Below are 16,603 nucleotides of genomic sequence, written 5' to 3'. Positions count from 1 at the left end.
GCAGGTACTGCAGAAGGAAGGCGAGGGCAGAACTGGTGGAGCTTTGTGCCTCAAGTGATATTTGATGGCATAGAGAGACCTGAGGTTCGTGTTTTAGACAGCAGTTTATGGCCTGTAAAGAACACTGCACTGTAGTTCAGCTTACCCTATTATGTTTCTTTGAAACACTTATCTATAATTGAGTGCCACTCTGTCTCTGTACTGAAGCAAACTTGCCTGTAACACAAGGTATTGATTAGTGGTACATTTAATTAGAATAATTGTATTTTTGTAATGGTCTCTTAGCACTTGTCACTTGGAAATGATATGAACATACTGTTTTTACTGATGTCTTGTGAAATATTTATGGTCTGTATTGCCCAAGATGATTCCTGTTTCCAGTGACAGCTCAGATGGGAAAATATTTCATATTTGTAGAGGAGCTATGCTTTTCACTTTTCCACGGACAGACTGCACTCTTCCTGATTCTGTGTTCGTTTAGTAGGTCCCTTTTTTCCCGTTATCCATCCTGTTCCTGATTTCAGCAGACTCATGATTTGTGTATGTATTTTTTTACAGATCTTCACCTTCTGAGTGTTAAGAATAGACATATTTTTTTCTTCCCAGCCTTCAGGGGAAATAGTTTGAATAGTTCAGTGCTTTGCCTTTTTTAGATTTTACTAGCAGCTTATTTTTGTACAGAATTCATATTGCTTTAAATGTGCAATTTAATTAGAATACATTCTCTTAAGTGGATATGTATCTAACAATGTTAAGAGGTGTGTGCACTGATTAAAAAAAAATCCATAGCAAAAGGAATTAAGCTGGTGTAAGGCACCCCTGCACTCATATACGTGTGTCCCTATTGGCTCACAGTATAACTTTCCCAAATAACTTTGAGTAACTTTCCAAAAACCTCTGAATAAACCACATACCCATAGCAGGATAACTACCTGTGTGCAATATCTGCATGTTGAAAGAGTCCCATACAACTGCTTTGTGCATGAGTGTAAAACTTAGCACATTCCTATTTCACTGATTTTTGCATCTGTTAAGGCCTGTATTGTGTCTTCTCTGCATGTGTTGGACAGGTCAGATCTCACCAAGTTTTGGTATAGCTCCAAGGACAGTTGTGCCTGCCATGATCTCTGAGCCTCTGGCTCAAATAACTATGGGAGTGTAGTTGCTGCCAGGGAGGATGTAACAACTCTGGTTCAGTTGTCCTGACTTTCAGTACCATGAATATGAGCTTGATTTAAATTCAGTAGTCTGTTCAAATCACTGCTGTCTTTACATTAATGACTCTTTCCCTTTATTTCTTCCTGTCTACTAGAAAATATTAATATATGCCCTGCCACTTCTTTAAGTGTGGCAAGAAGTGAACTTCTCATATTTCCTGCTAATGCCATCTCTTCCACCAGTGCTTGGGAACTCTGCTCACCATCGTGACATTCAAGGTTCTAGCTATCAACTTGCATCTAAACTGTGAAACTTTCAGAGTAGTATTTTATACTCTGTAAAGCATTCTTGGGTGTTATATAGGGGCTTGTTAAAATTTATATAAGAAGAAAATGAGTTTAAATATAACTCAAGTCTGACAAAAGCTTTTCAAAACTTGGTATGTGAATCCTGTGCAATACTGTACCTGGTGGAATTTGATTTTCTGTTGGTTGGTATTTTGCCATTGACATGTAATTGTCAGTGAACTATTATCAAAATTCTGATACTTGTATGGGCATTTTTGTGTGGATTCTCTGAAGTATAGTTCTCTGAATTTGCTTTCTATATATAGATAGGTATTTGCAAAGCATCTCTATTAACAGATATACAAAAAGTATACAATATGATTATGTACATCAGGCTGAAGAAGAGTTCTGCACCTTGGCAGCTATCTCACACTGAGTCTTCTTTAGAGTTGGCCAAAAAGTAAACACAGATGTGACTTTGAGGCCATTACTATGCCCATAACCAATTGCTGTTCATGTATATTGGCTGCGGTTACCATATCAACAAATTACTGTATCTGATCTGGTTCTGTTATTTCCAACAGGGGGAAGGCATCTAATTCTGACCTTATGGATCAAGAAGCAGTAAAGGCCCTCAAATAGTTCAGCTAAGTTGTCTGACAGGGAGAGTAGTGTTTCTTTGCTCCAGAAACAAATCCTGCTCTCAGGACCATGCTGCTTTGGACTTTAAGCCATGTACATTTGTAGTTTGATTACATTTCTAGTTGTTTCTACTGTGACAAAGCCTGTGGATAGGTTTGGAGCAGCTTTTCAGCTTGTCTGTGAATTTCTTTGTGTTGCTAAAAGTTAAAACAATAAATGTTTAATTCAAAAGCTTTCTAAAACAACAAATACTTTCTTTATTCAGTAAACTCTTAGGTCCTAATATGAAGTCATTGATGTTGTAAACACTAAGTTTTTAAGTAGTGCTTGTGTTTTCCTTTTGTTGGCACTGCAGCAGTGAACAGTGTATGCGAATAGCTGATTATTACCAGTCTTGAGTCCTTACCCAAGCCGCTGCATAATGTGATTCAAAGCAATGAGATGATAAAGGCCCATTGTCCTTATGGAGATGGTAGATCTTTCTTGAAGGCTCATGTTCTTCTAATACTTGAGAAATGTAATGCTTCCAGAGTTCGAGTCCTGATAATTCAGACTGGCATGTAAGTGATGAATTTAGTGCATAAATTAACTGAGTTAGCAAATAACTTTTACATAAGTTTGCATCTAGCTCTTTTCTGGAGGCTCAAAATCACTGAATTCTGTTCTTTGTTGGCATCTCTCACTAATGTACTGTGAGACAAAGTGGGAGGCTCAATTTACTGCCTTCTCAGTGTGCAGGAAATGGAAATGTTGGTTGCAGTCATGTCTTAAGTCAGCATAAGAGCAGGAGTGTAAATAAGGTGCAAAACTGTTAGTGAAGCGCTTTGGATGGTATGAGCTCTAAGCAGATAAGTATCTTTCCAGTTCCAAGGGCTGTTTACATCTTCTGGGAAGAAGACAAGACAGATTCTGTAGTTCCTTCAAATTCTGTGCCAGGATATCATCCATTGATGGAATTTGCTTTAGGAACATGTGCATTTTCTGTTCTGGTATGCACACCCAAATGTGCACCCCTCAAAGCACCAGGCTTGCCTAGCCGTTGCTGGCATGAAACTTAATCATCATTGGCTTTTGAAATATTGTGCCAAAGTATTTGAGCCAAATTGTGTACCTGGGCGGTTGTAGACTTGCATTCTGTGGATATTAGTGATCATGGGATTTATGACTTCTTTGTAGGATTTGAAGTCTAGTGAACTTTGCTAGCTAGCTTTCAAGCAGCAACTTCTTTCAAGCAACTTCTGTGGTCTAAAGAGCTGGTAGATTGAATATATGCATTTCATGTGTGTGAAATCCACCAAAGCTATAAATGGAGAACAACAGTTTTGGCTGTGTTAAGTAATTTCTTTTTAAAAATAGAACCTGGTCAAAAGGAAGAGTCTGTGGCTAATATTACCATTGGGGTTTCACAACAGAGACAGTAAGCTTTGTTACTAAGTGTGTGTGCCTGGTGCTTAACTACTTGAGATTGACTTCTGTTTAAAAATAAATCAATGAAGGCTTCTATCAGCTACTGATGTTTTCCTGTCAAAGCCAGCAAAATCTTTGATAATTGCTTTGTTGTGTTACTGCAGTGTACTCCTTAGTTATGCTTTTGATATGAGAGGGCAAAACGTAGTCATTTCAGTAATTCAAGGAAATATTGCTACTACTGTGTTCCATGGAGATATTTTAATGCTCTCTCTTTGGAGCCATTAGAGAAATGCTTTCCAAGAGGTTCAGCATACATATATGCTAGGAAAAGGATAGGCTGCTAAAATAACTGGTGGTGGTGGGTTTTAACCTGTGTTATGAAATAAACACAGCTGTAAGGAAGATGAGGTTTTTCTTAAATTTCTTGCAAAACTAATTATTTTGTTTGCTTTAATTTGCAAAACAAAAATCTCTTAAAACAGGATTTCCTTTCTGTCAAGTTTCTTCAGATAATAATGGAGTGTTGAGGCAATGAAGCCTTGCCTGATAAAGACTAGATTTCAGACTTGCAGTTCAAATTACTGACAGTTCAGATGCTCAGTTCTTCCCCATATTTGATATATGTCAAATTACACTAGTTAATAGTTTGGAAATAGTTAGATGCATGTCATTTTCAATGGGCATATCTCACTTGGAGGTGTGTTGGAGAATCTTCAAAAGGACTTAAGACCTAGTCTTTCCTAAGAAATGGAACTAAATGTAAAATCTTGTATTGCTAATATATTAATCCTCCTTCTGTTAAGATTCAAGTTCATGAAATCAGTGAAATTGCTTATGCCAGTAAAGCTGCTCAAGTGCATGTTTGTTAAATCCAGATCTTAATCACCAAGGAATTAGGAAATGCAAAAGTCAGATCGGAGAACACCGTTGCTGTGTACGTTTTGCAGATGTGATACAGGCTGGGCAAAGCTGTTGTCCTAGTGCAGCCCCAGCAACTACCTCTGTGCTCCCTGACGTCTGGTAACCTGGAGTGGGGAGTCTTCATGATGCTTTAGAGGGTCTGTCTCCATTTTTAAAATACTGGTTTTTAGAAATTGCTGATTTCTCAAGTCAATTACCAAGAGCTGGTCTAGATTAAGTCCAATAAAACCATATTAATTTCCCATATTAAAACATTAACCCTATTAGGCATCTGTCCGCTGAGCAGGCAGCGCGTAGCGCTGTGCGGGCTGCATTTGTCCTTTAACCAGGTGCAGCCCAGCTCCCCGGCGGCAGGGCGGGACGGGGCGGCCCTGCCTGTGCTCCGGGGGCTGCACGCAGCGGGAGGCGGCGGCGGCGCCGGCTCCGCCCCGGCCCCAGCCCCGCTCCGCCCGCAGCCGCCGCGGCAGCGCGGCCAGCGGCGGGGGAGCCCCGCGCACGGAGCCGGCGACCATGCTGGCGGCCGCGGCCCTCTGCGCCGCCGCGCTGGGCTGCGCTGCGGGCGCTCGGCTGCTCAGCGGTAAGCCGCGGCGGGGGGCGGGCGCGGGGCTCGCCTCGCCTCGGCGGGAAACTGGGTGGTTTTCCCCCCTTTTCTGGCTCCGCAGCAGCGGCGGGACCTGCCCCGGGAGAGCTCCGCAGCCGCGGCGCGGGGCCCGCTGCCCTCCGCGCTGCCCCTCTGCTCGCAGGGTCTCGCTTCCCCAGCGCTCTCGCTGCAGCGCTGCTTCCTCGCTTCGGGGGGCTTTGAGTGCCGTCCTAGATAACAGAGCTGCTGCTCTTCGCTGCTAGCCCAAGCTAGTTTTCCCGTTCTTCCCGCACAAACTGTTTTGGTTATCGGTCTGTCCAGGTCCTCGTTTGCTGCAGAGCAATGCCAGCTATTAACTGGAGACCTTTCTTAGGAACAAGGGTGTAGCAGCTCAGGGCTGGACCAGCAGGCTTTTTGGTGTAGTACCCAAACGAGGTGGTCTAGTCTAGCTTCAGACCAAAGTGCTGGACCCCCCATAGTACCCAACAGCCAGACAAGGTGCTCTCCCTAACCTAATAATTTAGTGCATTCAGGATAAAGCCTGAATGTTACCACTCAAGACACTTTCTTGTTGGTTCATGTTCTTATTATCCCTATAAATCCTTTTTTAATTCTGGTGTGCTGTCGTCTGCAACTGGATTTTGTGGCAGTGAGTTCCAGAGCTCAGCTGCCCCCCAAGGGTGGTGGTGGTGGTGGGATTGGAGATAATATTTCCTTTCATCAATTTTTACTTTGCAGTGCAATTGACTTTCCTAGCTTTGTATTACCAAGGCTCACTGAAGTCAGCAGGCTTTGAGGCAGATCCTGTGTTAGCACTGAGGAGGTAAGGGGGAAATACAAGGAACCCTTTCAGCGTTGGTTAGAGCTTCATATCCAGTAGTGCTCTGTTACCTAATCTATATAGTGAGATTGCTGTTTGGAAAGTTAACTTGCAATGAGGTTTGGACTGGAATCAACTAAATAATTTTTTTCCTTAGCTAAAAGCAGTGGCACGCTTGAGTAACAAGACAGATATTCTAGTCTATGGAAAAGAAAAGTGTTTGAATATCAGAGAAGAACCCAGATAGTTCATAACTGGCTCTATTTCTAGACAATTGCTGCAGATTTATAATAATATGCCATCTGTGTTTTTCCTTGTGGCTTTCGCAACAGCAGTGGACATGTCCTTTGGAAGAGGTACAGTCTCTTGCCTTTTACACAAAACTTGCGTGAGTGTTAAATTACCAAGAGAAACACAGGTTTTGCCTAAAGATACATTTTGAGATGATGTTTTTGTGGCACAAACAGTTCTAATTTTTCTGTAAAGTGTTAGCAGGCTCTGTGGTTCTGAGTACTGAAGTGTTTAAAAGTTCCAGTATGGAATGTGTTTAAAATTCCCAGGCTCTGAGTGGCCATGCAGGAAGATACAAGAATACGGAAAAACCAGCATATATCCTGTATGTGAATTTATAATGACCTGTCCACACATCCCATTTGTTCTGATTATATAATGGATGTTGCTTTTTCCTGTAGTTGCTAAATGTTTTTCTTTTGTAAAAATATTTAGGTTAGAAGATTGCTGCCTGTTTGAAGAGAAATATTTGCTAAGTAAAATGAAACTTTGTTTCCACAGTCTAAATGGTGGGACTCTTCTGCTGAGAAATACACAAGTGCATAAGTTTTAGATTATGTCTTTTCACTTTGATGGCTACTTTCCTTAAAATCAAAATAAGCTATGCTGCTTCATGCATGAAAAAGCCCTTGGCTTATGACAGTCTGAAAACAGACTTGTTTACTTCCTGGGCAGTCAGTAACTTTACAGTTGAGAGCAGTGCTTATAAATCAGACTGCATGAATGCATCTTGATATACTGCAGTAGACTCCATAAAACTATTCTGTATGCCACAGAAGGTAAATAATTATTTCTGCTTGTGTAAGGGAATCTCTAATTCGAGCCACTTAAATTCCTTTTTTTAAAAAAAAGGCAGCCTCCTTGAACACTTGTAAAGGAACTCTTTAAAAATGTTGCACGTGGCAGCTTGTTCTCTGACACAGCATTATGTCTTTGTAAGGAACTCCTGGGGTCTCCAAATTGCAGAAAACTCATGGGGGAGCTGAGAAGTGCAGAGCATGAAAGAGCTGTGCTGTGCAGATCAACCTAAACTGCTGTGCGCAGTAAGAACTTTGGAGATGCCTTGTGCCATTCCAGTGATATAGGAGGCTGCGTTAATTTTTTTTACCCCTGTTGCATTCTCTGTATAAATTGCCATACAGTGCCAAGCTCAGCTAAATAGAAGTATCAGTGTTCACTTTTTGTCCTCATAGGCACAATTTCTGTAACAGGTTTCTATTTTTTACAGGGCAGACAGTTTGCCGGGGTGGAATGGAGCGGCCGTGCTATAAAATAGTTTACTTTCATGATGTTTCGCGGAGGATCAGCTATGAAGAAGCACGCCTTGCCTGCAGAGCTGATGGTGGTCACCTAGTCAGTATTGAAACAGAAGCAGAACAAAGACTGATTGAAAAATTTATTGAAAGTCTCTTGGCTTCTGATGGAGATTTTTGGATAGGGCTTAGGAGGAAAAAGCATGAGGTAGACAATAGCACAGAGTGTCAGAACCTCTACTCCTGGTCGGATGGCAGCTCGTCCAAGTTCCGGTAGGTACCTGGGCGAGAAGCTGGTTGGTAGCCAGGTGGAAGCCTGCATCACCCACCTCTAGCAATCTGAAACGATTCTTTCGAAAGAATCAAGTAGTGTTGTCTGAGCTGTCCTTGGTGTTCCCCCTGCAGTCAGTGAAGTGGTAGTCATCTCCATAGGGTAGTGCATCCCATCCAGCTGTAAGGGCTAGACAAATTCCTTTTTAGAGACCCTGCTTGCTCTTTACTGACTATATAGGACACCTAGATTAGACTAAATGCTCAGTTTTTGCTGGCTAAAGAGAAGTGGAAGAGAAGGCCCTCTGGTCTTAATCTGATTAAGCATATACAAAATATGTGCCTTGACATGTAGGTCCCTGAATTTCAGATCTTCTGAAGTTCTTTCCCCTAATGTCCTGACAAATGGACCCTCCTCTTCCTACTTGCTGAGGGAATAGTCTTCTTTCCTATGAGACTGCAGACTTGGAGAGCTGCAGAATTTATTGTAGACAAGAGAAACTAAAATCTTTGAAGTACTCATTAGGTCTTTGCCTCTGTGTCTTAAGGCAGGTGGAACCACAGCATTTGCTGTAATTAAAATACAGAAGCAACAGCATTTATAACTAATAGAATTTGCTGGAGGAGTTTCCACTACAGTGATGTTTCTGTTCAACATAGAACCAAAATGTGTTTAGCCTCAGAGGTTCTGCTGAATTATGCCTCCTTTTTGATCGCTAGTCACAGTTCTCTAGCACAAAGATATTCAGAGCACCAGGCCTACAAAATCTGCATTTGTGTGGTATAGAAATAGGGAGTCTTTTGCTCTAAACATTGCCAGGTTAATGAAAGACTTGGCAATGAGGTGTCAGCTCTACAGCGAACTTGCAGGTTCAAGAGGGTTTTGCCTGGCAGACAGTTACTGTTGAACCTATAATTAAACTCTAGAAAAAAATCAAACTATGCAGTGTTCAGTAATTATCCTGCATTTCTTGCTGCATTTATAGTGATTGAACCAAGAATCTCATCAAATAACCCAGCTGTTATTAAATATTTTATGGCAACATGTCATATATGAAACAAGTCTACCTTTGCTGTGTTCTTTATATTGGAAATGCGTAGAATTAAGTTGTTACTGGCTCCTAAAGTACCACATTTACAATAAGAGATTTTACTTGCTCTGTGCAGGACTGAATAAAACAAAACTGCTATGAGTACTGTTCAATTTAAAGTTTCTATCATTCAGATATTGGAAATACATATTTGGGAGCCAGACCAGATCTGGTGCTGCTAGGAAACTGATATAGCTTTGTCTTTCGTTGGTGGGGCACAGCTTATGTGCATGAACTGATATAGCTTAACAGAAGACTTGTTTTCTTGGGGGGGTGGATGGAGGAAGGGGAAGAATACAGGGATGTAATGATTGAAAAATTATTGCTTTAACACTTATGTTTTTTCCCCATGTTGAATATCTTGGTATATCTGGAATTATTTATATTTTATGGGCTAGCTTTCAAAAAGTGCTTGGCATGCAGAATCTTGCTTGTTCCAGAATCAGTGGGTATTGAACATTTCTCAAAATCAGGCCTATACAGTCTTAAAAGAAATACTCCTCTGCAATATATAAAATGCCTCTTTGGTATCAATTATATTAGATTGCTAAATACTGAAGGCCTACTTCCTTTGACCCACTTGGAAAGACTTATGCAGTTTTACTGTGGTGAAGTTTGTTATTGGAAAAAACATCTGCAAGATGTTTTTTGTTAATGTGTTTCTAGACAGGGGGGAAAAACAGGTTTTGTTTTAGCTTTAACACCCATATAATAAGAAAAGGAAAAACTTGCAGGCATTGGGTAGTGAGGCCAGTGAGCAAAAATTATTTTTGCTGATAATTTTGCGGAGGTCTAAAAGCGTACAGAGAAAGTAAAAGCTCTCCTGCACCTTACTCAGCCTCACAGAGGAGATTCAGACAGTGAGGTAGAGAGCTCTTCACTCCCTGACATCCTTTGAAAGCCTTGTTGTCCAAGTTCTCCTTGGAAATGAAGAGGAATTCAAAAAGAAGGTACACTGTGAATACCTGTATTGTCATTGTTCCTATCTTTAGTCGATGGAAGAGGGTGCGTGTGCTGAGCTGTATTCTGTTTTGATACCACCCTCTATGCTACGTTCCCATTTAAGCTTCTGCAGCATCATGGAAGGTGACTGCAAGTCTTACTTGACCTGTTTGTTTTGTTTTCCTAGGAACTGGTATGTAGATGAGCCATCCTGTGGGAGTGAAATCTGTGTTGTGATGTACCACCAGCCATCTGCCCCACCAGGTGTTGGAGGTCCTTACATGTTTCAGTGGAATGATGACAGATGCAATATGAAAAATAACTTCATTTGCAAGTATTCTCTTGGTAATGAGTCATTCTGTGTCTTTAAAATCCAACCTGCTCCCAGTCCTCAAGAGCAGGTATAAGGAAGTTATGACAATGTATATGGAAAACCTCCAGCTTCACTGGAAATATCTGTTAGGAAATGGATACCTTTAAATCGATATAAGTCCTGGGGAAAATTACCTCAGTATCTAACATCTATAGCTACTTACATTGTGACTTGATGAACTCAGAGGATTTTTATAAAGTGTTTGAGATCTCAAATGAGGCCTGAGGGAGAGGGAACGCCAAAGAAGGGTACTCACTTGTGCTATAGTCGGTAGACTTGGTCCCCCTACTCAAGCTTATAAGGAAACTATACACGTCTTTTTTTTCTTTTAGAGAAGCAAACGAATGCTCCAAGAGAGAATTCTCAAACAGGTGAGTTACAGAAGTTTTGTTTTAGGCTTTTCTAAATGATACTTTAACTTTTATTAGAAATGCTCTATTAACATTCATTATCAAGGACCCTCACAGACTGCAAACTTCATGAGCAAAGAAGCTTCCCTGCAGTTTGCATTTGCCTCGTGCTATAGTATAATCCAGTCTGGACCAGTCTAGTGTTGCCTGTTGTTGATGCACTATCTGGAGCCCCTGCTCATGCTGCGGAGATCTTGGCAAAAGAGTATCAGGTTAAAACACCTTGCACCTCTTTACAGCTGGCAGTCTCTTCCATCTCTCACCCTCACTTCTTATGATTAAGCTCTTTCAACTAACATCTGCAATATAATACAGCAAGGAATATCTGCTTCTTCGCAGATGTTGCTACAGAGCCCTTGAAGCCAGTATTCCCAGAAGAACACCGTAAGAAAGATGCTAATGAAACACTTAAAGAAGCCAAAGGTATGCTGTGTGTTCAACAGCTGGCCCATTCTCTCTGGCCCCGTAGGCCCACATCTCATATGTGGCTGCAAACACTCATTCTTTAGATGTGGAGTGTTTGACCCTGAACACAGACTGAGCTTAGATGACTGCAGCTGAAAAAATTTCCCATGAAACTTTACCAGTACCAGCGTAAACAGGCTGCTCTGAATACCAAAGCGTTCTAAATCTAAAGCTGTGCAAAGTACTGTGGGTCTGAAAAAAGTACTTTTAAGTTACTGAATTGCTCTTGAATGTCAAAACTGGTAATGTTCTGTTTATTTAATTTAACTATTAACTATTAAAAACTTTAAATTTCTTCTTACCACGCTGGCTTTTCCCTTCATGTAGATGACTGGAGAAAAAGAATGATGTTTAGAAATTTGTAAATCATAAGACACTTCCTGCTCCGAAGTCTTTTAGATGGGGATTCATAAGCTTTTAAAAGACAGCATATCTCATTAACTTGCACTACCATTGCCTTCTCACAGTGAGACAGCAATGGTTGTTAGTTCCTAATCTTGAAAATTTGAGCTTATTTTACTCTAACTTGCTGAACTACATATCAGTCTATATTGGAGTCGCTGCCTTTGAGAAGGAGTGGATACTGGTGGATTGTGAACAGAACTTGAAACCCTTTGAGGTATAATGGTGCTGCCTTTTATAACTTAATTTTTCTATGAAGTTCTGTGCATGCCAAATGCAACTAGAAGTGAATGAAAGCTGGAATTTTGTGTTTTTGCCCCCTAGAACCTGCTCTGAGTCTTGCCTACATCCTTATTCCCAGCATTCCTGTGCTGCTTCTACTGATGGTCGTTACAGCCTTCTTCTGTTTTTGGCTTTTTGCGAAGAGGCAAGTGACACTGTTGTTTAACAGGTGAACCTGTGGTATCTTGTACAATCACTTTGCAGCCAGCTTCAGGATTCTTTAAGATGCTCTGGGGATGGCTGTTTTCAGCCAAGTAAATGTTTAGAAACATGGATGGCTTGCATGGATTTTTCCATGCTGAATTATTTCTGAAGTACAATTTTAAGCAAATCACATTGCTATATTATCATGGTCACAGGTGTATGCTAGTTAGGGAATAGTGTAAAATGAGATGATTGATTTGAAGTGTTAACATTAAAATTCCTTTATTAAAGAACACTTAAAGATCAGGAGACCCCTATCAAAAGTGATGAACATTATTTGCTCCAAAGTTACAACAGTTTTTCTACTACTTTTTTCCGTCTCCCTTCCCTTTCCCTGTGTGCATGGTAGCTCTGGTGGGGAAGGTGGCTGTGGTGTTTGGGGTGCCAGGGTTGAGCCTTGTTGCCTCAGCCCCTCTGGATGCCAGGGTGTCTCAGCAGGGCCTGGGCTCTGCCAGGGATGCAGCCTGCTGCCCACACCTGGAACTGCAAACAGTACCAAGCGTGCTGTGTCTAGGTTTTAGCGTCAGCTTTCCTCAAGATCATCTCTAGGTTCTTGAGAGGCCTGGTGTTTTGTGTTTGGTTCTGTGGAAAGAACAAGTCCTAATATGTTCTCCTTTTTCCTAAGGAGACAGCAAATAGAAGCAAGCCCAAAGGACGAAGATTCCTGGCTCTCTACCCACAGGAGGAACAGTCCAAATCTGGAGGTTTACAAAGTAATTAAGAAGCAATCAGAAGCAGATCTGACTGGAACGAGGCCTGACATTAAGAATTCCTCATTCCGTACACGAGAAGATAAGATGCTTGACAGTCTCTCTGGGGATTATGATGATGTGGCAATGAATACATCAAGTGGCTTTGTGACATTGGCCAGTACAGAAAGTGGCTTTGTGACCAATGATATATATGAACTGTGTGGAGATCATGTGGGGAGGAGCAAGGAATCAGCCTGGGTGGAGAATGAGATATATGGATACTAAGGAAATGGACAAAGAAAGCCTGAAATGTGGATCACAAAGTGAATGCCAATGCAAGTTTAGCCTGCCCTACCCATGCACTTGTTTTAATGACTGTATGTGTGATATTGTATCCTGGTTTTGCATCATCCCTCTATTCTTTCTTGAAAGAACATGGGATTTTAAAGATCCAAACCAAAAAGAATTTATATACTGTGCTTTGCATCAACCCCCCTTTTGCACCAGGAATGGCCTGTTAAGTCTTGATTACTTTTTGTTTACAGTCTAAATTTCCTGCACTCCAAAGGTGAAAATATTAAGGTCTTTAAAGAACAATCTAAAATCCCTATTTATTTGAACTTTCTCATCTCCAAAGAAGTTGAAAGTCAAAAGTCAGTCACTTGTCATGCTTTCTCATAGGTGTCCCAAAGAAAGCTGCTGTAGTTGCAGATCTGTCATTGTTTCCATGCCAACCCATGGTCCAACTGTAGGGTCTTCATCAGCTGCTTACAATGCTGACAGGCACTTCACAGGGAGGAGAGTAGTGTAGTTTCTGCTCTTTTCCCCCTCTAAGTCTCACTGTCAAGGCAAGATATGTGAGTCACAGCACATAACTGAGTTTACACTGTAAGTTGTTTTTCAAAGAATTGCAGTAGGTGCTTTGTCATAAGGCTCATTGTGTCCCTTTACTTATCCCCACAAAAGTAATTTCAAAGCAAGGAATGAGGAACTTCTCTCTAATGCTAAAGAAAGGCAATGGGGTATTCCAAAGCATTTTACTTGGTCTCAGAAAATACTGCAGTCTGGCTTTGGCCTACATGACAAACTAAATACTAGTTTCTTTCTTGTAGAAGGAATAGCCAGTTGCAATTTCATTCTAGATTTTTTCTCTTTGTGCCTGTGACCTGTACTAAATTCCATGAGGATGAACATCCTGATACTAATCTCCAGAGATGGAATTTATGACAAGGTAGGTGGACATAGGAAATTGGATTAAAAGCAGCATTTAGACTGATCATAGTAACAAGTCATAATAAATGCTCTGTTGTCTCAGTGTTACAGGGACTTCACATATTCCATTTCTTTGATTAAATAAGTATCAGGATGAGGTACTGAGGATAGCTCATGGAATTTTGCCTCTTGACAGTGGGAGGGAATTACTTTTTTTAAGGGATCTTCTGCAAAGCCATGTTTGATACCTGCCATTCCCCTGCCCTTTTGGAGGAATAGAGATGGAAGAGAGCAGTCTATAGCTGCCACACAACTAAGAATAAATTCAGATGAAATGAGAATTAGCCTGTTAGATACCAGGAACAAGCAAGAATGTAAAATAACACCATATATAGGAAAGAATTCCTGGTCTATATTTCACTGCTTGACTTTTGAGAGGATGGGACAAGTCTATTCATGGTAAGGGTTTGCTTTTAAATCATCTGTTTGTGTGGGTTTTTTGTTTTTTCTTTTTCTTTCTTTTTTTTTTTGCAGCACATCTTAAAGTTCATAAGGAGCTAGGAGAAATCACAAGAATGCATTTGCCATGGAAGTGATATGAAGGAACTGGCCAAAAGTCTGCAGAAGCAACTGCAGGCCAGAGTTTTATCCTCTTAAAGCACGTAAGGAGCCAGAGCAAGCTGACAGGACACTGTAAGGGTTATGCTGAGTTTAATTCTTATTTTGAGCAGAGAATGTATAATTATTAAAATGCTTTCAGCCAAATATAAATGAGATTTCTGGTATGTAAAGTTAGAAATGGCTGTGATGAGCTGTTCCAAAATAACCTGCATTTAACTTGGTCACTGGTATGCTCTAAAGCCTTTTGAAGCACACTTTAAGAGATCGCTTGTATCGCAGGAAAAGAGAAAGGTGGTTCCATGCATCTTTCATTACACAGCCCTGCAATTTTCCCCTTTAATTCTGTCTCTTTGGCTTGGGAGGACTGTCATGTATCACTGATGATGCAGAAAGGCAACTGAATGACAAGTTGTGTGCTGGGCACTTTCCTTAAACTGTGCTTGTCTAGCACCAGATGGTGTGAAGAGGTACCAAGAGTCATCCCCTGCAAGTTGAATACCACACAGCCTTACTTACAAAGGAGCAAAAGCATAACCAAAAAGGTACATGGTCTGCTCAGCAGCATGGATTCTTAAGGAACTGGATGCCTTTGGTTTTGAACTCATCACATGGACAAGCATTCATCTTCTGTGTGTTAGAAGAGATTGCAGCATCTCCCATAAAAGCTTGTAACTATCAGAGGGATTTTGCTATGCCATGTAGTGCAGAGCCCACCTGTATACATTTGTTTAGAAGAAACATGGCAAAGGGAGCTCAGGAGCAGTGCTGATGACTTGAGATCATGATTAGCTTATTTTTCACTAGGGCTTTCTGATAATGTTTATATGACATGATCGGATGAATGTTTGGCTCACAGTAATAAGGACTAAATGACCCTCCCGAGAACTTGGAGCTAACTCCTGTGGCAAGGCCTCTGCACTGTCAGTACAGCTAAGTGGAAAAACAGAAGTTTGGATAAAAACTGAGATTCATGTTGAGTTGAATATGCTCAGGGCAAAATCCCATGTGCTGCTGGATGTGGACTTGCTTTAGTTGAATCCTATTGTAGAAATTGGTTTGCAGGAAGCTGGAAATCTCTGCAGTTGCCAAGGCTTTTGGAAAATAATGGAAAGGGGATTCAAATTTATTGGATAAGCACATGATCTGGTTGCATAAAGGACTGTTTCCTGTTAAATATTGTACGTCAGCACTGAGATTTTCAAAACTGAGAATACATTTACAAGATTTCCCCATTGAAATGAATAGGCACAATCCATTTCTGTGTCTCCCCAGTTGCTTCAGGCTGTAGACACACAACACAGCCTTGTTTTGCACTTGTTCTGCTTTTCAAAGCTTTTCATCCTTACCTGAACATGCTAGTGATAAATGGAAGCTTGGAGTTGGCAGCACAAGTTCTGCAGCAAGTGGCAGATTCTGAGGCAAAGTCACTGGTTGAGAAGCACTGATTGCAGCAGTGTGGCTTCTGGATTTTGTTCAGTCCAGAGTTAGCCTGTGTTTCATATGCGAATTAAGTCCTGCTGTTAATACTGAAGTCCTGAAAATGCTTGGAGGTTTGCGTTCAGAGATGTACAGCTTCTTGCTACAGATCTTTGCACATTTATAGCTGTGTCTATGTAGAAAACTGGCAGCAGCTCTGTGGAGTTAGGCTGTTATGATTTCTCCTGTCTGCTCTGATGTCTCAGCTCTTTTATGAACTTGTTTATGTATTCTTAAGGCAAATATGTTCAGCTTTGAGTTAAGCCAGCACATTTTGCTTTGTCTGCACTTAATCTGTTTTCAATTATTCCAGTAATGGAGCTATTTCCTAAAACTGGCATTTTATTTGAATGTATCCCATTGGACTGAGAAGTGGGAGTGCCATGTTGAGAACCAAATACTTTGAATACTGGTAATCTGGACATCTGCATTAAAGAAAAGAAACTCCTTAGGATGTTGTCCTGTATCTGGGGCTGTTTGGACTGAGTTCTGCACCCTGTCTCAGTCTGATCTTAACCACTCAGTGTCTCAGTCCCTTGTGAAAAATAGGAATAACAGCATTTCCTAGCCTTCTGGGGATGCTATGAATCTGAAAATAAGAGTGACTGTAAAATGATTTGAACCTACAGTAATAAGACCTTTTAATTGCCAGAATTTTAATTCTCTTGTCCAGCAGGTCTATGGAATAGTTCAGATGCATGTTGAGACTAAGTCATTATGAATGTTTAGAAAAAAAAAAATTGTTTAATTACAGATAGTTTGGTTGAGTAGTTCTGCTACTTGGCCCAATGTTCAGCAAGT

At 40.9% G+C, this 16,603-nt stretch overlaps 1 protein-coding gene across 4 annotated transcripts; it reads left to right on the top strand.

Moving 5' to 3' along the window:
- Positions 1-4,843: 4,843 nt before the first annotated feature.
- On the top strand, positions 4,844-16,253 carry LAYN (layilin). 4 transcript variants are annotated; one of them, XR_003260053.2, is made up of 8 exons: positions 4,844-4,995; positions 7,338-7,635; positions 9,853-10,010; positions 10,371-10,409; positions 10,788-10,871; positions 11,640-11,766; positions 12,427-13,724; positions 14,240-16,253. XR_003260053.2 is itself a non-coding variant. In XM_026105856.2 (8 exons), the coding sequence occupies exons 3-8, from the start codon at positions 7,361-7,363 to the stop codon at positions 12,776-12,778; spliced, it is 1,035 nt and encodes a 344-aa protein (XP_025961641.2). In that variant the 5' UTR covers positions 4,972-4,995; positions 5,737-5,821; positions 7,338-7,360; the 3' UTR covers positions 12,779-16,253. The 4 variants fall into 4 exon arrangements, 3 of the variants coding, with proteins under 3 accessions (XP_025961640.2, XP_025961639.2, XP_025961641.2); XM_026105856.2 differs by adding an exon at positions 5,737-5,821 and having other exon boundaries at positions 4,972-4,995; positions 12,427-16,253; XM_026105855.2 differs by having other exon boundaries at positions 11,640-11,742; positions 12,427-16,253.
- The last annotated feature ends 350 nt before the right edge of the window (positions 16,254-16,603 follow it).

Source organism: Dromaius novaehollandiae, chromosome 21, assembly GCF_036370855.1.
Source record: "Dromaius novaehollandiae isolate bDroNov1 chromosome 21, bDroNov1.hap1, whole genome shotgun sequence".
In the NCBI taxonomy this organism is placed as follows: domain Eukaryota; kingdom Metazoa; phylum Chordata; class Aves; order Casuariiformes; family Dromaiidae; genus Dromaius; species Dromaius novaehollandiae.
The sequence above is the reverse complement of the archived record's forward strand: the minus strand, read 5'-3'. Positions and strand labels throughout refer to the sequence as shown.

What these genes read in the sequence shown, in the direction of transcription:
- LAYN (XM_026105854.2), top strand. Translation starts at nt 4,929, where the DNA reads ATGCTGGCGGCCGCGGCCCTCTGCGCCGCCGCGCTGGGCTGCGCTGCG. An exon ending in GGGCGCTCGGCTGCTCAGCG is followed by an intron (nt 4,996 to 7,337) that starts GTAAGCCGCGGC and finishes TATTTTTTACAG; the next exon opens with GGCAGACAGTTTGCCGGGGT. An exon ending in CATTTGCAAGTATTCTCTTG is followed by an intron (nt 10,011 to 10,370) that starts GTAATGAGTCAT and finishes TTTTTCTTTTAG; the next exon opens with AGAAGCAAACGAATGCTCCA.